Source organism: Rhinolophus sinicus, linkage group LG05 (assembly GCF_036562045.2).
Source record: "Rhinolophus sinicus isolate RSC01 linkage group LG05, ASM3656204v1, whole genome shotgun sequence".
Classification (NCBI taxonomy): domain Eukaryota; kingdom Metazoa; phylum Chordata; class Mammalia; order Chiroptera; family Rhinolophidae; genus Rhinolophus; species Rhinolophus sinicus.
This window is the reverse complement of record NC_133755.1, coordinates 121,467,497-121,488,762: the sequence shown is the minus strand read 5'-3', so window position 1 is coordinate 121,488,762 and position 21,266 is coordinate 121,467,497. Positions and strand designations below refer to the sequence as shown.

The 21,266-nt window shown below is 38.9% G+C and overlaps 2 protein-coding genes across 4 annotated transcripts; one reads left to right on the top strand and one right to left on the bottom strand.

The window, feature by feature from the left end:
* Nucleotides 1-67: 67 nt before the first annotated feature.
* Nucleotides 68-8,018, bottom strand: SMIM8 (small integral membrane protein 8). Of its 3 annotated transcripts, XM_019743311.2 has the most exons (4): nucleotides 7,918-7,932; nucleotides 7,329-7,529; nucleotides 1,809-1,966; nucleotides 68-967 (listed from the first exon to the last, which is right to left on the bottom strand). In XM_019743311.2, exons 3-4 carry the CDS (start codon nucleotides 1,941-1,943, stop codon nucleotides 809-811), a joined length of 294 nt encoding a protein of 97 aa, XP_019598870.1. In that variant the 5' UTR covers nucleotides 1,944-1,966; nucleotides 7,329-7,529; nucleotides 7,918-7,932; the 3' UTR covers nucleotides 68-808. The 3 variants fall into 3 exon arrangements, with proteins under 3 accessions (XP_019598870.1, XP_019598869.1, XP_074189375.1); XM_019743310.2 differs by lacking the exon at nucleotides 7,329-7,529 and having other exon boundaries at nucleotides 7,918-8,018; XM_074333274.1 differs by lacking the exon at nucleotides 7,918-7,932 and having other exon boundaries at nucleotides 7,329-7,877.
* A 3,992-nt stretch (nucleotides 8,019-12,010) lies between these two features.
* On the top strand, nucleotides 12,011-20,827 carry GJB7 (gap junction protein beta 7). Its single transcript, XM_019743231.2, has 2 exons — nucleotides 12,011-12,131; nucleotides 19,997-20,827. The coding sequence occupies exon 2, from the start codon at nucleotides 20,024-20,026 to the stop codon at nucleotides 20,825-20,827; it is 804 nt and encodes a 267-aa protein (XP_019598790.2). The 5' UTR covers nucleotides 12,011-12,131; nucleotides 19,997-20,023.
* The last annotated feature ends 439 nt before the right edge of the window (nucleotides 20,828-21,266 follow it).

Sequence of the window (21,266 nt, the reverse complement as noted above, 5' to 3'; positions counted from 1 at the left end):
TAAGGAGACCTTCTTATATATTGATTGAGTAGTTCTAGTTTTTAAATAACTATAAGAACATTTGGTCTTATGTTTATCATATCATTGTAACCTTTATTTACAAAAAATGAAATAGTTAACAGTTGGTCAAATGAAAACATCATACCTTAGTATAACATTTTTCTTTTTAAAGAAAAACTCCAGTTACTTTGGGTTATTCTCTCATTTAATATGTGTTTTAGTAGCTGAATGGGAGTATCTTTTCAATTAAAATAAAATTCTGGCCCAAAAATAGACAAAATGGAAAACAAAAATATATGAACTATCTGTCACTCTTAGCACTATTTGTCTTTAATGTTGACTGCCGGCTTTACAATAATTTACAATTATTTCTTTGTCTTCACAAATATAGGTTTTATACCAGGTAGAAAATAAGTACTGCTTTTGCAAATAGCAAACAAAACTAACCCTCACAACAGTTGCAAATGAATAATTCACCTTAAAGTATTAAAAATACTGTGCAAATTTAACAGCATTTGGTACTTTCATTATATGGAACTTAATAATTAACAAAAATGATTTCCATTTTCAAGGTACTTTTGTAAGAGGGTTTAATAAAAGAAATATATTAAGAAGCTTTTTGTAGAAAAATAATGAGATAATGGTTGCAGCTCTGAAAGGACAAAATTTACTATACTGGTATGGTTGCAACTGCTATCTTCTTTTCTCATTACCATATTCTAAAACAAGAAACATGGTGTACATTTATAGTCTATTATTTGGTGATTTCAGAGTCTTAATATAGCTCCATCCATAGTAACCAGCACTATTAATCCCATTTAGATGTCTTCCTCCTCATGTAACTGTGTCCCTCACTATCAATAGCTTCATAGAGGTCCTTTTTATTCTCTTGTGTTGCATGTAGATAACCAATATAAGCCACGCAAAGCGAAAGGGTTATCAATCCGAAAGCCATTACAGGTTTGTTCTGTCAAAGAAAAAAAAAAAATCACAAATCTTCATTAAGACTAATAATTTGAGAAGACCCAAATATCTTTTGCACTTTTCTCTTGACAAACCAAGTCTTTATTACTACACTAGTATTCTTACGGTAATATTTTCAATTATAATAATCTACCCAGTTCTATATTCAATTAACTCAACTCCCGATAATTTAGAGGTCATAGAAGACTCTTGCTTTTCCTCTCCAGTCTTACTTCTGTCTATGGCCATCTCAGAATTTTAAAAGTTTTTAAATATAGGAAAGATGTTCCGAACTCTACAGAAATGTTTATTACCGTAACTCAGGCCCTCCTTTCTGCATGTTCACACTCATTAAGTGGGCTTTTCTTAGGTCAGTGTGAGTGCAGAGTTGCAATACAAGTTTCAATTTGCATTCTCTGCTTCCGTCACCATACCTGCTAGAATTAATAATGGCTGGGACTGTAATTTATAACAATGACCATATTTTCATGTTTGTTTGAATGGAAGGTCTAACTTACTTAATAGTACCTGATCAAACAATAAAAATTTCCTTCAAATTAATACGACTATTAAAATTTTAAATAGGAACTTGGGAAGTTGATCCATGAAAGCGTAACCATTTTCCATTAAGATTCTCAAAATGCCCTAAAAAATAATTCGTTTTATATGTATATTTAGTGAAACAGCATTTAAGATTTTCCTTCCATCTGCATTTATTCAGAAATCTTTAATAGTCAACATAAAATTTCCATGATAAAATCAAATGTCACAGGAAAATAAAACTTTCTATTTCTGACAACCTAGTTAAATTACACATAAACTCTTATCCTGGGTGTATTTCTTACAGGTTTAATGAAGAGCTCTGGATTCACAGCTCGAAACAAGGTTGTCGTGCGGACTCCCCTGAGCCCTGGGTTTCCAAAATCTTTCTCTTTGGGTGGTTCCTTTTTAAAGGCTGGAGGCTCAGGGGCTGAAGACATCTTGACTAATGATGATTTATTACCTAAAATAAAATAAGAAATATTTTTGTCTTTTGCAATTGTTTTTCTTTTTTCTTTTTTTTTTTTTGGATAGTGGTCTTTTAAAAAACATTCTATACTCAATTTTTTTCCTGAATTCCAGTCCAGATATATACCAAAAGTGATAGTCAATTATTTTATTATTTTGTGTAAGACATACTTTGTAAATGGTGCTTTTTGTTTGGCAAAATGGTTATTTTGTTTTTCGTTTCTTAGAACAAATCAGTGTGGTGGGCATAAGTTGTTTTCCTACTTTTACAGACGCCTGGAGAATTGTTTGTTGTCAGAGTCACACTGTATCTTACGTGCAGGGGGTACTAGGCTAGGAGTGGCCAGTGGGTTATCCACACCCTTCTCTATTTCCTTCCATTTTCTCTTTCTCACCTTCCCACAGCCCTTTCAGGACACCAATCTGAGAGAAGTACTAGCATTCCTTTGCTGTTTCTCCTACAGCTTCACCCTGTCCCACTTTCCCTTCATGCTCCTCCCAGCCTCCACGGGCCCAAACACTGGTAACCAAGCAGCAAGGGTACCAGTGGTCTTCACTCCCCCTTTGCCTATGGGCGACTCTCGGAACTAGTCTGCTATCTTCTTAATCTGAACATCCTTTTTCCTCTTACTCTAAATCTATCCTATTAAATCTAAGTGTGTCTTTTGGCTTCCATTTCTCCCAGCCCGAATAATTACATTTTGTGAATATTTTTCTATTCTAAGTACTATCAGGCAAAAGCTTATTGTTATCATTCCTGCCACCTAATACTGGGGGTGGATGGGTGGGGGGAGATGTTGGAAGGGAGGTGGTAGGGAAAGAAACCTTCCAAAGAAAGGCTGAAATTAGTTACAATAAAAAAAAAGGGGGGGGCATAATTCTGCAACCATACCATGCTGTAAATGTTTTAAGAGTCAAACATTCACATTTAAACACTCATTGAGTCTTTGTTTATACAAGCACTGTCTTCCATTTTATAGACTTTTTTATAAGCGATATTTTTGTAACTTCATCAGTTATGGAGAAAATGAGTTCAGTGTTTTCAAAAGTCTTTGTTGCAGTGGTCACTAAATATTAATTTATACCACTTAATTGGGTAAACACCTCACCAGGAACATCTGCTTGAAGGGGAAGGATTCTCAACACTTTGTGTACTTGTGACGACTTCTGAATTGTTCACTGTTGGCTGTCTCAGCACTTGTTCCCCTCGGATGCTATGGCTGTCACTGTCGTCGTCATCGTCATCACTTTCGGGTCCCACTGACGGAAGTTAGCACTCCGGCAGCCATTTTAGGATTTCCTAATCTCGGGAACTGGTTAAATAAATTGCTCTCTGTAGCCAAAAGTTATCAAAGGCAAACTGGTTTGGAGACCAGTGACAGGAGCAATTAGGTAGCAGACTAGTTCCAACACCCATGGACCTCAATGTATTCCACAGGAATCACGCTGTTTTCTGCCAACATTTCACTACTACCGACGGCTCTAAGACCCCCAGATCTCAGCAATCATGCCAATGGCTTGCTTCCCTTTATTTTCTCCGTTTTTCCTTCATTATCTAAATTTAGAGAGTTGTTTCCGCAGTGAGCTTTACTGTGCAGATTACACCCTACCTGGATGGCTGCAGAGTGGCTGTGTAATTCTACGGGAAAAACTCAATACGTGCATAACCCAAGTACAGGAGAGTGTTGTGGGCAGAGCAAACGTCTATCAGCAAGAGGATATTGCATTTTGCTCCCTTCATTCTCTTGCCAACCTTTCTCAGCCATCTATTAAATACATCTCTCATCCTTTGGGCATGTGTATGGGTGTGGTAATCACAGGGGAGTAAATGATCATTTCTGAAGCCCTGACTTGCCAATGCCAAGCGGTCTCATTTTTCCATCCAGGATACATTACATCAAAATAGAGCAATCATCAATCTCTGTTTATCTCCTTTGCGAAATCCACCTAGGGCACGAAGTACATGAGGCAACAACTCGTAAAACACTTCATCAGAATTTAAAACTGTCATGCAAACTGTAACTAGCATTTTTTTTTTAATCTCTTCTGCATGCAAGTTACTAATTTTCTCTACTGGAACAGGGTGTGGTTTTTTTCATTATATACAACTTATGAAAAATTCCATGACATGTCTGAAATTTGTTCAGCCAGAACACACCTGCTTTAAACTCATCAGGCCCAAGGTTGGCAAAAAATCCAATGCTTTCCACTTACTCCGTGCCCATTTCTAGCACAAACTTCTTAATACCATGCAAAAAGAGCTATAAAACAGATTTTGCATTCACTTCTGCTTTAGTCCCAGAGTCCCTTTAACTTCCAATTCAATTTTGGCTCAATCTTTCAAAAATGTCAACAATGTAGGGAGACAAATGCTACCTAAATTTATTTCTCCTTTTTTTGTGGCAACAATCAACTGCTTCTATTGTCTTCATTTTCTTCTATGAAAACTGCTGGCATTTCATCTTTCCCTCTTAGCCATGAGAGTAGGATAAATGGCATGTGTGAATGTATTTAGAATTTAAGTAACAAATGTTGGACACCAGATGGCTTAGGCTAGGTGCCAGTGATTTTTTTCTCCTTATGCTAATAACGTATTTGACTATAATTTGGGGAAAGACAAAATTCAGAAAAAAGCAATCATTAAAGTGGTAGTATTACACTCTGCAAATAGGCCAGGCCTATAAAAACAAAAATGTGAAGCAGGAAATAGTTAACACAATAGGCATGTTGTTAGGGCTGAATCACAGCCTCAGAGTACACCACTAATCGAAACTGGGCCATTAGATAAAATACAAGGAAGGCCAAAAAAGCAAATATGCAAAGGTAAAATTCATGCACACCAGAAACTGATAACAGCATTTTCCTTTAAGTATTGAGAAACAGCTGCATGTAATTAAAATAAAGCTACCTGGTAGAATATAATTTAAAATTGTTTACTGGGAAGAAAAGCAAAGTAATGGGGAAGGTGGGTGTAGACAATACATATTATAGAGCACAGAAGGGTCCTCTGACCACAGTTACCACGTACATTATGTATTGATGACAATGTGTCAAGAACTGAGGATTAACTGACTGACTCAAGCCTCACTTGAAGTCCAAAATTATATATATATATATATATATATATATATATATATATATATATATATTCAGATATATGATTATGTATGTGTGTATATACAAACTATATACATATATATATAACGAGACAGAAATTTCAGCCAACAGAAATTTCACTATTTTAAAATTCTAAACGGATGCAGTCATACTGAATGTTATGAAACTCAATTTTAATGAAATTTCTGTAAAAACCATGTATTAAAAACCATGTAAAAACCAAGAGTGTTTAACATGAATTGTAATGACTTAATTTTAATTATAGAAGTCTTTGGTCTCCTCTTTCCCTTAGTGAAATCTACATTTCCTTTGTAATGAATCAAGGAAATAAGCAATCAAGGTAGTATTATATTGCAACCCCCAGACACCCACATTCACCTTAATAATGCACTGTATAGGTTCAACTCTTTACCACAAATGACAATTAAAGAATACCTGGGCTGGAAACCACTGCAAATGTTTACTGAAAGGACATTTTACAAATTAAGGGATTACCTATTACACTATATTTTAAAAGATTTAATATACCACAATTTTCATTGCTTGTGATATTTTGTTAAAGTATAAAGTAACATTTCCCATTATATATCATTCTGTTATTAGATGTGGTCTAAGACAGCTGTTTTATTGCTGCTGCTCCTTTTGTAAGCCAGTCACTGAAGAGTTGAACAACACTACTCCCAAAATTGCATGAACTTATTTATACCATCTATCAAACTAATAAATTTTAACAACCTTCTATACTTTAAATAAAAAATACAGATTACTGAGGCCAAGTAATATTTCCATCTCCCATTTCTGTTCCCTTGTCAACTTATGAAAATAAACTGCTGTTTGTAATCTTTTTTTAATAGAATTTTTCATGCCTACCTATAAAAAAAGATCTAAACTAAGCTGCATTTACTGTGTTTCCCCCCAAATAAGACCGGGTCTTATATTAAGTTGTGCTCCAAAAGACAAATTAGGGCTTATGTTCAGGGGATGTCATCCTGAAAAATCATGCTAGGGCTTATTTTCCAGTTAGGTCTTATTTTCGGGGAAATGCGGTACTTCATATGTCCCTCACTAGTAGAAAGTGGTTTACTTTTTTCTTCTGCCCATCCTTTTGTGAAGGAACTATGCGATGGGAAAAGGAGGTAGCACAGAGAAAGGACTACCTCTGCACAACTCTGAGAGTCATATACCTCAAAGTATGGGTGAGAATGGTGCCTCCGTGGAATTGTTAATGCACAGGTTGAAAGGTTGTCCAAGATGGTCAGAGATAATACCAGGACCGGTCATTTGTGAATGGTTTTCCCTCCTTTAGTAAAATTTTTGCTTAGCGGGATGACCCAGATATATTTGGCAACTAACATTAAACAATTCACTGGCATAAAATTGGCATGACTATCCATCTTACACTGTACATGAAAATCAGAACAAGATATAAAGAATATGAGTTACTTTGGGGAAAAATTTAATCTTCAGATATTTACTTTTGAAATAAGCATCTCAATAGACGATAAATCAAAATTATCAGAATCATAGAAAGTTAGTGAAAAGGAACCTTAGCAATGATCAAAACCTTTCTTTTAAAAGACTTTAGGGAATTAAAACATGGACAAAATATTTTGGTAAGATATAAATACACTTTTTTAGTTTCACATACCACACTATCTTAATATTTAAGAAAATAACTTTAAGTCTGGGGCAGAACACCTTAAAAATAATTTAAAAACAAGTTTGGGATAGAATCAGGGGCCTTTATGTCTTGAGGGAATCTAGCATATCCTCAAATTCCAACTTTGGTAATTATAAACTGTATGTCTGAGTAAATGACCTCTCTGGGCCTGTTTGCAATATTATAAAAGGGGCAATATCTATTGCATAGAATTACTATGTGGATTAAATGAGATAACATTTGTAAAAGGATATAATAGATGCTCAATAAATGGTAGCTACTGTCATCCTCACCATCTAGTCCAATCTCCTTTCTAAACAAAGAGAAACCTAGACCCAAAGAGACTGTGTCTTTGCCAATGGGAGAGTGAGATAACCCAGGTTTCTGAATACCTAGCCCACTCCTATACCACTTCACTCCCACCTTACTCCTAAATCGATGACTCTGCATTGACAAGTTATCACAAGATTTAATAAACAAAATTGTAATCACTTAAATTTTAAAACATGGATTCTGTATTGTTTTTAATGTGAAACATACTTCTAAAAAGGTATCTTTCCATCACTTGAATTGACTGTACCTGAAAAAAGGAGAAAGGTTATCACGATGGCTGTGGCGGACAACCGGAGGGCTGTCAAGTGTAATCTGGGTCCACTCCCCGCCCCATATGTGGTACCGACAACTACCGCTGGTTAGTACTCAGACACGCGTTCGAAGCCTCCAGAAAAAGAAGCTGCATTCTATTGAGTTCCAGCCATTGAGTTGCAGGGGCAACACTTGACTGTTAAGTCACAAAAAAGAAAGAAAAAAGCGGCGCCGCAGGTGAAAACAATTTCCCTCCATAGGCGAGTTTAGTGACACTGACACACTGTCAGGACCAGAAGGGCTCTTAGGGTGGAGGTGTCCTTGAATGGGGGCCCCGATCAGAGTGGGTGGGTTCCTGGAATGTCCTCGAGGGGCGGACAATGAGCGCTGTGGGGTCAGACCTCCGGGAGGTGGCTCAGGTCGCCCGCGACGTGGCGAGGACTCGGGGTGCTCGAAAGAATGTCGCCAAGTCCGACGCCCCTGGGGGTGAGGCCCGCGGGGCGGCCAGGCCCGCTAAGACCAGGGACGAGCGCGCGGTGGGACGACCAACCTGTCCCCGCTTCCCTGCGCCCTCCGCCGCTCACCTGCCGCGGGGTCACCTACTCTCCGCGCCGGCGACGCTCCGCCTCGTCTCCGCTTGCGGGCGAGAGCGGCCGGGCTCACCGTCTGTCTCCGCGCCGCAGCGGCCTCTACAGCCCGGAGGCTGAGACGCAGGGATGCGGGGGTGGATGGGACGCGGTTCCATCCAGTACCTCTCAGGCCCCGGTGCCCGCCCGGGGGTGGCTCGGGGTGGGCGTAGCGGGGGAGGGGGTCGCCCTGATGTTGGTTTGCTGGGATACACGTTATATTAGAACAAACAAAATAGTTACAGTAGCTGGTGCCCAGATCTTGGCATAGATTTATGTAAAGCTTTGGCAAATGGATTTTGAATGTAAAAGTTGTTCTCTCAAGCCAAATTAACTTTATATTTGAGTTTTCATTTTTTAAAGTTGTCGATAGATATCTGGTATTAGTAGGCAATCTTCTGACCGAATAAGTTAGACTTTAATGAAAAAGCTGTTTGTGACATGAGGTGTTCAACGTCACTAATCATCTGGGAAATGCATATCGAAGTGCATGAGATATCACCTCCCACACCTAGATAGAAAAGCCATTATCAAAAAGACAGGGCCTTTTGCAAAGCGAAAGTGTCGAATTTTGATGAAGTCCAAATTACCCGTTTTTGGGGTTTTTTTTTGGCTTGTGCTTTTGGTATCATTTCTAAGAATCTTTGCCTATCCCTAGTTTGTGAAGAGTTTCTCCTACGTTCTCTTCTAAAAGTTATAGTAATTTGTTTTACATTTATTTCAATGACCTGGGAAGAGATGTGGCATCTGGATGGGGCCAGGAGCTAAGACTGTAGGGCTGCGTCTGTAGGGCTCTGTCACACCACTGGGTCCAGAAAGGGCTGATTCAAACAGTGGTTAAGGGCAATTGGGTAAAGGGAGTCAAACACATGGTAACAAAAGTTAGACTTTGGGTGGTGAGCATGCAGTGGTACCTAAATAGAATTATAATGTTGTACACCCGAAATTTATATGTCATTGACCAATGTTACCTCAATAAATTTAATTTTAAAAAGTGATTAAAATCAAGGAGACAATGCTTATATTTTCATTTGAAAAATGTTGAAAACTCATGGTAGATATAGAAATGTGTTAAAATGTAACCTTTCCTGCACCCTTCGGATATTTTGTATCCAGGGAGCGTTTTCCCTCAATCCTTCCCTGTATTAGTCAGAAGACGGATGCATCACCCATGGCACCAGAATAAGCAGCAGCACGTTGCGGCACAGAGCCCTTCAACCTTTTCTTACCAAAACGTGAAACCTCAGAAGTACTCGATATTACAAACGTCAGTCATTATTAAGTAATATTGATTGTGTTTTTGGAATTATTCTAGATGGTAGAAATCTCCTACAAGTTCCTGGTGTAACTGAGAATTGCTGTTAGGAGACAGGTACTTCCTTCTTCATGCAGGCACCTTATGTTCACAAATTATACTGAAAAGCAATTCTTCTGAGATATGGAGGCAAGTGATTTTCGTATGTGCTTTGCTGCCCAGCACAAAAGATAATTTTTGTTTGTTTTTCAAGCCTATGCATATATCTCTCATTTCAGGTGTTTTTTTTTGTGTGTGTGTTTTTTGTTTTGTTTTGTTTTGTTTTTTGTGTTTTTTTTTACTGCAAATCTCACCACTCATGGTCAGTATTGCTTTTAATAGACAAAGACAGTGACAGCCACAATTTATTGAGAAGTTATTATTTCATTTAAGAACATTATAAAAACACTGAAGTAAGGAGTGCCTTTTCCATTTCACAAACAAGAAAATGGAGCCTATAGGGGACTTGAGCATCTTGAGCAAGTCCACAAAGTTAAGTAAGGAATAGGTCCAGGATTCTAACCCTGGCCTGTCTGAGTTCAGAGTCTATTGGATCTCTATTGTTTGAAAAAAAAAATCTTGAAATAGAATTGACACCAAATTCTGATAACTCCCTCCTTGGACCTTGCCTCACCAGGCCAAACACTGCCAGTTGCTCCAATTCTTCTTTATATATGTTCAGAGACACCCTTTCCACTGTGATCACTGTCTTCTAGACCTATGTTTGTTTGTCAAAGGTCCTACTGAGGCCAGAACAAAACCCAGTGCTCCAGCTGTGTCTCAGCTGAGCAGAAAAGACTCCTGACCTCTTTTGGAGGAGACATCATGCTGTGAAACTATAAAGGCGAATTTCAGAGCACAGTGGTGTGGGGGTGATGGCTCCTGGTACATAGCAGTGCTAATACTTCCATCACCGCAGCCAGCTACGATGTCAACCTGTACAACCTTAGTCATGTTCTCGTATGGCATCTGCATTCAACACAACTCTGTGGTCTCTCTTAACAGAGTGATCACCATGACAGGTCTCCCTGCACCCCCCAGCCTTGTGCAGTTTATCCAGGGGGACACACTGGACGTTTGGAGGCTCTGGCTTATACTGACTCGGTGTGCTCTGTTGCCACCCCTAGCTTTCTGACTTAAAGATGTTATTTCTATAATATAGTAGTAGTCTTTTTGCAGTCTTTGTTTATTCCAAACAACAAAATGGAAGTGGAATAATTATGTCTTTGTCAAAAGCACAGAAAGAGTCATACATGTAATTGAGAAAATGTAGGGTTGAGCAGAAGCACTTTGTCCAGAACACACCCATGTTGCTGCCTCTCGTTCCTCAAACATCCAAACCATATCCCACCTTTTCTACAGAGCCTCTCCTGACCGCCCTGCCCCTGGCAATTTCTCTCTCCCCTAGTGTCTGTGCAAGGTGCTGCAAGATCCCAGGGGACTCGGACCTTTGTCTAGAAAAGCATGCCTCTGCCACACTGGGTCATTGAATGCTACCTTTGTTTGGGTTCTTGCCAACATTAGAGGAAAGCTGGGACCCTCGGGGATTCAGGAAGGCCACCCTGAGGGTCGCCTTAACAACAAGCTAGCTCAGTCCCACTGTCCCTGCAGATGGTGTCAGCACAAACAGGTAATGTTTTAAGACCACGCATAAAGTTTGCTAAGAGCTAATTATAAACAGAGGAGTGGAAAGTCGAAGGGCTGATCAACTCCAGAGATGAGGCTTTGGGATTTTATCAGAAGAGTAACCTTTTGGAAACTGGGTCATCATTCTGGGATCCTGGGATCTCTCTAAAAACCAAACCAAACAAGGTTTGCTTTACTGGATATGGAGAAGGTTCATTCAGCAATATAACTAATAATGTAAATTGACATTTTTCAAAATAAACTGCATTCTTCTTTGAGTTTTGGGCTGAATATATGAATACATGGAAGAATTTTAAAGGTCACGAATATTAAGAGAAGTATGACAGAACCTGCACTGAAGTTCACGTGGTCTTCGGAGGTGGCTATCACAGTGCCAAGAAAAGAGCTGTGAGACTTGGGTTTAGCCCCAGTTCTTTTCTACACTTTCTGTACTGGCTCTGAGACCTGAGGCAGGCCGCTCTCTGTGGTTCTGTTTCCTCATCTTTAAAATGAAGGCATTAAATTTCATGACATCTAATATGATTTCCAAATGTAAAAATCTGTTTCTAAGCTATTCATATTCCAAGAGAGACAGGATTTCATTTTTCATTTCTACGCTTCTTTAATTTTAGCCAAACTCACACCTAGACATGGCTCCATAAAAAACATACTTTCCCTCTCTCCCTCTGTTATTTACAGAGAAAATGTCTCTTATCAATGTTTCTTGGGTTTGGGAAAGTGATTTTTACTATGCCTTTTTACATTCTGGGTTTCTAAGCATAGGACATAGTGAAGTTAAAGTAAGCTAATCAAAACTGACGTAAATTGTTCTTTGGGCTGTTGTTTTTTTATAGCTAGGCTTTGATTAATAACCTTGGAAAGTCATTTAAAGAGATGAAACACTCTCATTGTTCTAGCTTCTTTGTGTAGATGACCAGGTTTTATAAAAAGGGATGTTCAATGAACTGTGTGTACGTGAGTGGCTTTGAATTTGTTTTCCCAGTTTCAGTTCTCTTATAACGTATATTGTAAACAGCAGAGACACAAGAATTTTCATCTAAGTTATGAGCCAAAACAAATGATCAGGTTACACCTGTTTGGCTTATACTACCTTGGAAACCACTAGACTCCATTTCCCTGAGTGTAAAGAATTAGTTCCCTCTCAGGGAAACAATATAATCAACTCATGATTTTTCTAATGGAACGAGCAACCACCTGGATCTCTTCTTAATCTCAACATCTATGTCAAGAGGTAAGTTAAGCTTATTTCTCTTATGATAGGACCTGTTTATTTAATGGGAAAATAGCACTTCTTGTAATTGGGTAGTCATTACTTCTTTCCAAAATGTTTCGGTGAGAGAAGTAATCCTAATTATTATAAGCCTACACATAGAGCTCTTCAGTTTTGTATCGCATCACAGATGCCCTTTATGGATAAGCTGCCTCTAAGTAATGTTGCCCATTTGGAATATGCTATTGAGAGGGCTTTCGGAGGCTGTGGCCAAGTCAGAAAGTCTGGCCTGAGCACAGAGAGTGGGCTGATGTGAATGAGTGGGACACTGGGGACACAGAAGAACAGCCCAGGACCTTCCGTGGCCCTTTATGTGTGGCCTAAGGACAACCTTCACACTGCCCCTAAGAGGGGATCTTCTAAAAATGGCAATTACTTTATTCATACAAGAAATTAAAATACCAGGAGAGTGATGTATATGTATATGTGACAGCCTGTGTGGACCCTCAGTGTTGACAAATTACTTTTTTAGCATACTGTTATTTACACACATAAAACCTAAAATTAGACCTAAAATTATTTTACACCTACAGGCTAATCCTTAGACTTATGGTTCTTACGCAATTATATTTACAAAAGACAAATCAAATGTCACAAAACCAGTAACAGTAATTAAAATTTAGCAGACAAATATGTTGTTTTGCTGAAATTAAACCACTACTCATTAAGAGAATAAGACACAGACTGCAGAAGCCCAGGTTCTGGACCCTGGTCCTGCCTTTCCCACCGTGGGTCAGTGGGTGGCTTGTTCTGCCAGCACCTCTCTCCACTCCAACTACCCGCAGGCTTCATTCGTGCTGCACTCTCAACATAGCTTCCTTTGCCTTTGTTTTGAGCACAAACCTGTCATGTGTTGTTTCTCATTAAACCAAGTAAAGTTCTGCAACTTGGTTCCAATACGATTTTAAATATGATGTAAATATCAGAGATCAGCAAACGTTTTCTGCAAAAGGCCAGATAGTAAATATTTTGGCTTTGCGGGCTGTACCAGTTCTGTTGCAACTGCTTAACTCTGCTTTTTTAACATGAAAGCAGGAGTAGACAATGAGAAACAAAGATGCATGGCTGTTTTCCCCAAAAAACACTTTATTTACAAAACATGTAGTGGACTGAATTTGGCCTGAAGGCTGTGTAGTTTGCCAAATCCATTTGGGATTTTTAATAAAATTATTAAATAGTTGAATCAACATTGACGCCAATAATGAAAAGTACTGTTGCAATACGTTCAATATTTGAATTATTTGAGTAAATAGAAACGAATGGGTGTTTCCTATCAATATTTACATGAGATATGACTGCAAAGAGATATGAAAATTAATTTATTATCTTTTAGCTGAATTTTCTTAGTGTGGTCAGTGAGAAGAGTTAACGCCCTTGAAGACTGTATGAGTGATTTATTCTATAGCAAAGAGCAAAAAAGTTTGAGACCGAATATTGCACCTTAGATTCAGCTTTGCTATTTTTTTTAGCTCAATGTAGCTAATATTTACTACATAGCTACTTTATACTAAGCCCTTTGGCAGATACAAAACAAATAGAAAACATGGTCTTTGACTCCAAGCCACATATAAGGTTCACTGGGGAGAAACAATCTATATGACTAATTAAGATGTTGTATCATCTTATGCACTAATATGTGCTAAGGCTTAGGGCTACAGAATCTGAAGAGAGAAAAATCACCGTGTGGAAGGCTATGAGGAGGAGGCAGGGCAGAGAGTAGGGAGGAGCCGCGCAAGCAAGTGCACAGGGATGGTAACGATGTGGGCTGCCTGAGGCGGGAGACATAGGGAGGCGGGGGAGGATGAACCATCTGACCACAGTGGGTGTTGGTGAATGTTGGTAGACAAGATGTTGGGGACATCTACTAGGTGCATTTCTTGCAGAGATGAAGCAGGATGGTCTGTATTGCAGGTCCAGCCAGGAGTTAGAGGAAGCAGGGACTTCAAAATAGGAATACTGAACTTAATGGAGAATGGAGTGACACTTAATTCAGGGAGAGAAAGAGAGGCTGGGTCCAAGGAGAAGAATGATTGAGGTTCCCAAGTGTTTCTGGAGAAGTTTCTGAGATTAGAGAGGGCTGTGTTCCCAATCATCACAGAATTTTGCACTGTTATTTAGGCACTGGGTGTGTAATAGAGGAAAATCAAGGTACCTGCTTAGGTTGCCAGACAAAATATATACAATTATCCAGTTTAGTTTTAATTTCAGACAAACAATAAATACATTTTTTAGTATAAGTAATCCCCAATATTGGACGGCACACTTATACTAGAAAATGATCCACTGTTTATCTGAAATTCAAATTTAACTGGATATCCTACATTTTTATTTGCTCAATCTGGCAACCCTAGTCCCTTCTCTCATAGGGCACACAGTTTATACAGATATTGACCATATAAATAATATGTGATTATAAGTTATAAGTGGCATGAAGGAAAAGACGCCAGGAGAAACAAGAATTCCAAGGAATACTGAATTTAGTTCGGTGGAGTCAGGGAAAGCCTTCTGACTCAGGTGAAGGGGACAAGGGCATCACAGGTGGGAGGAACAAAGTCAATGTGGCGTCTGATGGAGGAAACGAAAGGCGATGTGTACGCCTGGAACTTACTGTGCCTTAGTGTGTGAGATGAGGTTGGACAGACAGGCAAAGGCACCACTAGGCAGGGCTTGGTCGTCCAGGTAAGTATTTGGCCCTAAATGCGATGGGAAGCCATGTTAGGGTTTAAGCAGAGAAATGAGACAATATAACCTCCATTTTTAAATGTTAATCTGGTTACAGAATGGAGAATGGGTTGGAGGAGGCCAAGAATGAGAAAAGGGAAGACAGATAAGAAGCTATGATGGTGTACCGGGCAGGAGATGAGGATGGCTTGGATTAGGGTGGTGGCAGTGTAGATGAAAAGAGTGAAAAGTTTTAGGGTACAGTTCGAAGGTAGAAACTTTGGACTTGTAGACTGGATGTGGGGTTTGGGGCAGAGAGAAGGAGAAAAACAACGTCCATGTTCCTGGCTTCAACACTTGGGTGGAATAGTGGTGTGATTTACTGAGAAGAGCAGTGTTTTCTATGGGGTGGAGGGGAGGCAGCGAGTGGAATAAACAATAGCAAGAGTTCACTTTTGGACATTTTAAGTTTACGAGATGATATCTTAGTAGAGACAACAAGGAGGCAGCTGGAGCTCAGAGATGAGAGATGTGGACTGGAAATATATAATTTGGGGAATCACCGACATGTATGTAGAGGCAAGAAAGACTGAAAAGGATTCACGTGATTTTCCTACATGGTGACCCTCCACATATATATTGATAGGCTTGATTTGTAAACATTTATTCTACAAACAGCTTTGTCCAACTGTTACAAAAACATACACACATGAAACAGTGATAGGTCTGATTTGTTAGTGCTTTCTTTTTTAATTAGGTTTACTTTTTTCAGATCTAATTTTGTAAGTTCTTATTGTAAAACATATGGGCAACACAGAAAATCATGAACGAATAAAATCTTAAGAATGTTTTCATTGATAAGCATTGTTAATATCTTGTTATTCTTCCTTTTGTCCCTATTTTTATTCCCTACATAAACAGTTCTCCTTAAATGTTCAGGTTACTCGAGTCAGTATCGTTCCCTTATATTCTAAATAGGCTTCCTTCCACCCACATTTTTGGGAAAAAATTTTATTGTGGTAAAATGTATATATAATATGAAACTTGCCATTTTAATCATTTTTAAGTGTACAATTCAATGGCATTAATTACATTTTCAATATTGTGCCACCATCACCACTATCTAGTTCCAAAACTTTTTCAACCCCAAACAGAAACTCTAACCATTAAGGAATAACTCCCCATTTTTCCTTCCTTCCAGTCTCTGGTAATATCTAATCTACTTTCTCTCTCTATGGATTTGCTAGATACTTCATATAAATGGAAGCACACAATATTTATCCATTTGTGTCTGACTTATTTCACTTACCATAATGTCTTCAAGGTTCATTCTCGCTGTACCATGCATCAGAACTTCATTCCTTACTCATTCATCTGTGGATGTAACTTGAGTTCTTTCCACCTGTTAGCGATTTAGAATAACACTGTAATGAACATTGGCATACAAATATTTCTTCGAATCCCTCTTTTCAACTTTTGGGGGGTATATATATCGAGAAGTGGAATTGCTGGGTCATATGGTAATTTTATGTTTAGCTTTTTGAGGAACTGCCAAACTGTTTTCTACAGTGGCTGCACCACTTTACATTCCCACCAGCTTTGTGCAAGGGTTCCAATTTCTCCACATCCTTGCCCATACTTATTTTACTTAAACAAAAAATTATACTCATCCTAGTGTGAAGTGATATTTCATTGTGTTTTGAGTTGCATTTCCCTAATGACTAATGATGTTATGATCCTTTTGTGTGGATTGGCCACTTGTATATCTTCTTTGGAGAAACGTTTGTTTTGGCCATTTTTAAAAACTGTCTTTTGTTGTTGAGTTTTAGGATTTTTAAAAAGTATATTCTGGCTATTAAGCCCTTACCAGATACATGACTTACAATTTTTTATTTTTATTTTGTAGGTTGTCTTTTTTACTTTCTTGATAATGTTCTTTAACGAACAAAAGTTTTTAATTTTGATGAAGTCCAACTTATCTATTTTTTTTATTTTATTGCTTATGCTTTTGGTGTTATATCTAAGAACACATGACCAAATCCAAGGTCATGAAGATTTACCCCTATGTGTTCATCTAAGAGTTTTATGGTTTTAGCTCTTATATTTAGGTCATTGATCCATTTTAATTTTTAAAAATGGTGTCAGGTAGGGATCCAACTTTATTCTTTTGCATGTGAAAATCTGGTTGTCCCAGCACCTTTTCCTCATCCCCACTTTTAATTTAGATCAAATATTTTGGGAGGGAGGGATATTTGCAACTTTCAAAAATTATTCCTGATATTAAGAATATTGAATATTTACTTTCTGAAAATGTTTAACTGCATTTTCCAAATTGAATTCCTGTGCAGTTAACTGCTACTTTTAAGAGAAAGGAGAAAACCATAGACAAATTGGTAAGTGGAAACTCTTTGAAAATTGGGAGTAATCCTTGATGATTTAAGAAAATGGATAAAGACCCTTATTAAAAATAAGAGACAATCTGATTATTGAGATAAAACTTTTGAGCTAATAATGTCAATTTTCAAATGCTTAAAAGGCTATTATATGGAGATTCCTATTTTCTACCTTCACAGGAACAGAGCTAGAAAAAAAATATATACCTAACTTGCAATTGGAAAGACTTCACTTTGAAACCAAGAAATGGTTTTTAATGACAAAATGAGAAAATAATGCTTATTGAGCAGCCACCGTGTGTCACTCTGTTTTGAGCCCCAGGAGGTAGGACTATTATCATCACAGACGAAGTTGGACTTGATTGAACCCAAGGAGTCCAACACTGGGCCCAGGTTCTTATCCACTAGGCTAAGCCACCTCTGTTAAAAGTGAACCAACATTAGAACACCCCTCCCTCCTCAGAAAAACCACTATCAGCAGGAAATTTCAAAATAGGATGGATATTTATCAAATGAAATTCATAATCCTGACACATTTGATGACATTAATCAAATATTTTGGGAGGGAGGGATATTCTTCTGATTTTCTTCAAACACCAGTCCCTTTCTTGCTTCTTTCCTGTTAGCAAAACTGTCTGTATCCACTCTTACCTTCCTCCCTTCTCTAATATGCCTGAGAGAGTACTTCCAAATGTTTTGGAACATTACACAAATATCCTCTTGAATAACGTGGACAAAAACCCAATGACACATGTCCTGGGGAAACATAATACCTTTTTTTTCTTTTTAATCTTTGGGGCTTTGTTTTAATAATTCATGGAGACATTAACCTTTCAGGTGGATTTGAGAATCCTTTCTATTTAATACACTTTTGTTTGTGTCCTGAAACCAAGGCCATTGAAATATGTATTCTCTGCTGAATAGATACTGTGTGTGCATGTATCTTTGTTTTCCCTGAAAACACCTTTTAACCTTCATGCATCTCCGCAGGGCTCTAGCATGTGGGCTTCCTGCTTATTGTTCCCTCTGTGAGAGATAATGTGAGGTACTCCAACAGCTGTGCTGTTATAACAATATCCCAATTTTCTAAACCTCCTGGTTTTGTTAAGTCTATGAAGAAAGTGAGAAGTAATTAATTTTTGTAATGAGAAACAGGATCTGAAATGGCCAGGTTTTCACCTGAGGAATCACGAAGTATTTTAGTGGTAGACCTGGAGCACTAGCCCACATCTTCTGATTATAGTAGAGAGTGAAGAGCAATGATTTTCAACTGGAGAGGTTTTGCCTTATTTCTCCATGGTACATTTGGAAATGTCTGGAGACCTTTTTGGTTGTCACAAATGGGGGTGGGAGGTGGTGCAAAGCATCTAGCTGGTAAAGGCCAGGAATGCTGCTAAATACCCTACAATGCATAGGACAGATGCTGCAACACAGAATTATCCAGCCCAAATGTCAATGCTGCCACTGCTGAGAAACTGTTTTAGAGTAATGGAAATTGGAATTGAAGCCTGCTCTGCATGTTACTTTATGTCTCTGGGAAAGTGGCATCATCTTTCAGATTCTGCTTTCTCATCTGAAAAAAAAAAAAAAAAAAGAGAGAACTGCCATTATAAACAAACAAACAAAACACCACTTTCTAGGGTGGTTGTGAGAGACCAACTCAAAAGCACTGAACAGAGTGCAGAGCATATTATAGGCCCAACAAACGAAAACCAGGGTCCAGACCAGAGTTCAACAATAAACAAGATGGCAGCAGAGAGCACCAGAAAGACAATGTCACTGAAATGGAAAAGAAGATTAACGTTGCTTCCTATCAGCTTTTATAAGAAAGAGAGCAAAAGAGATGGAGAGAGGTACAAGAGAATTAAGCAGCATTGAGGAGGGTAAGGGAAGAGATGAAACTGAAAATAGGAAGCGGTGGGAGGGTTATACAGGTGAGATTTCAGTTCTGATGTGAAGATACATTTGAGAGACATTTAGGAGGAATCAGAACTTGGTGTGCAATTAAAAAAGGGGCGTAAGAGAGGAGTCTAGGATGAATATGAGATTTCTGACTTGGGTGCTTGGATGTTGGTGATGACATTCAACTAGATAAGGAAATCAAAGGGTAGGGGAAATAGGCAGATCAAGAATGAGATGTAGAGCTGGAATGAATATCTTGAGGCAAAAGGAGACCAATCTCTCCCTCCAAACTTGGTAAAAAAGGTAACTTGGGCATGGATGGAGTTTGGAGGGATGAAGGAGCATGAGTTTGTGGAAGTTCGTATTGTAGAACCTCACTTTTTACTATTAAAATGCAGACAAGCTCAGCTGCTATTATGGGATACAGAACATAAGGCACAGGGAATATTGGGGAGGGACATTGACAAATTACAGAGTACAACTTCAAGCTGGCATGTGAGGGATAGCTCAAGGTACCAAGGTCACATTGGGACTCATATCTAATTCTTTCCAGGTCAGCAACAGAACCCATCCATCCTTAGAGAGAAGCAATAACCTAGAAGGATTTGTTTGAAAATGGGGAAATGTATGGGGGATGACCCACCAACTTCTAAATTGGGCATGGGATCAACATCTGTGGACCAGTTGTCTCATGTCCTTGTATGAAAGTAACCGTAGTCTACGGGATTCTCAGAGACCCTTCAACATCCAGAGTTGTAATAATGCAGAAATTTGAGTTTATCTTCCATAAGCCCATAATCAAGACAGTAGAAATAAATGATCAAAGGAATGGAAAGAAATGAATTATGATGAACTTTTTTTCTTTTGCAGAATCTTGCCTTCTTTTGAGCCTAAGCCATGAGCTGGATGTTCCTCAGAGACCTCCTGAGTGGAGTAAATAAGTACTCAACTGGGATTGGGAGGATATGGCTAGCTGTTGTGTTCATCTTCCGTTTGCTGGTCTACATGGTGGCAGCAGAGCACGTGTGGAAAGATGAGCAGAAAGAGTTTGAGTGCAACATTCGACAACCGGGTTGTGAAAATGTGTGTTTTGACTACTTCTTTCCCATCTCCCAGGTTAGACTTTGGGCCTTACAACTGATCATGGTCTCCACACCTTCACTTCTGGTGGTCCTTCATGTAGCCTATCGTGAAGACAGAGAGAAAAGGCACAGAAAGAAACTCTATGCCAACCTAGGTACGATAGATGGAGGCCTGTGGTATACTTACCTTATCAGCCTCATTGTTAAAACTGGTTTTGAAATTGGCTTCCTGGTCTTATTTTATAAGCTGTATGGTGGCTTTAGTGTTCCCCACCTTATGAAGTGTGATTTGAAGCCTTGTCCCAACACTGTAGACTGTTTCATCTCCAAACCCACTGAGAAGACCATCTTCATACTCTTCGTGGTGATCACCTCATGCCTGTGCATTGTGTTGAATTTCATCGAACTGAGCTTTTTGGTTCTCAAATGCTTTGTTAAATGCTGTCTCCAAAAATATTCTAGCAGAGCCACGTCCTCAGTGTGTGAGTGCCACAACCTCAGACATGCTGAATGTGGTGCGCACGCAGCCCTGCACGGCTACAGCATCACTTCAGGCTCGGCCACCAGCAAACCCCAGCGAGGTGAAACAAAGCTGCTCTGTGACACACACGAGGGTTAAACAAAGCAACCCCGCACCCATCCTAAGCAAGACCGAGGCTAGGTTGGAAAACAAAGGGTGTTAGCCTTCATGTAATTGGGGAAGAATTTAACCGTTTTCCGGGATATGCTCAGTTGTGCCCATGAGTCAGAGGCCTCACTGTGTTGTTGCAGGGTTCATGTGGGTGCAGGAATTGTGTTTGAATAGTTCATTGCAAATTAGTCTGAAGAAATCCAACTAACACCATTTTTGTAAGTGCTTAGACCTGTTAAGTGGGAAATATAAAAAGTGACACTCCTGACCAATGTGATGGCCTCCAAGCTGCAATCCAGGCACTGGTAATCTTTCTAAAGTAGCAGCCAAGACCTCACTCACTCAGCCCAACTAAACATCACTGGGGAATAGCGCACGTAAGCCTGAGCTAACACACGTCTGAAAGCATCCCTCCAGAGTTATGACG

Bases quoted from the DNA above. Each gene is read 5' to 3' on its own strand.
- SMIM8 (XM_019743310.2), bottom strand. From the start codon at position 1,943: ATGTCTTCAGCCCCTGAGCCTCCAGCCTTTAAAAAGGAACCACCCAAA. The intron at 968-1,808 runs GTAAGAAATACA...TTTCTTTGACAG, and splicing joins CAGAGCTCTTCATTAAACCT to AACAAACCTGTAATGGCTTT.
- GJB7 (XM_019743231.2), top strand. From the start codon at position 20,024: ATGAGCTGGATGTTCCTCAGAGACCTCCTGAGTGGAGTAAATAAGTAC.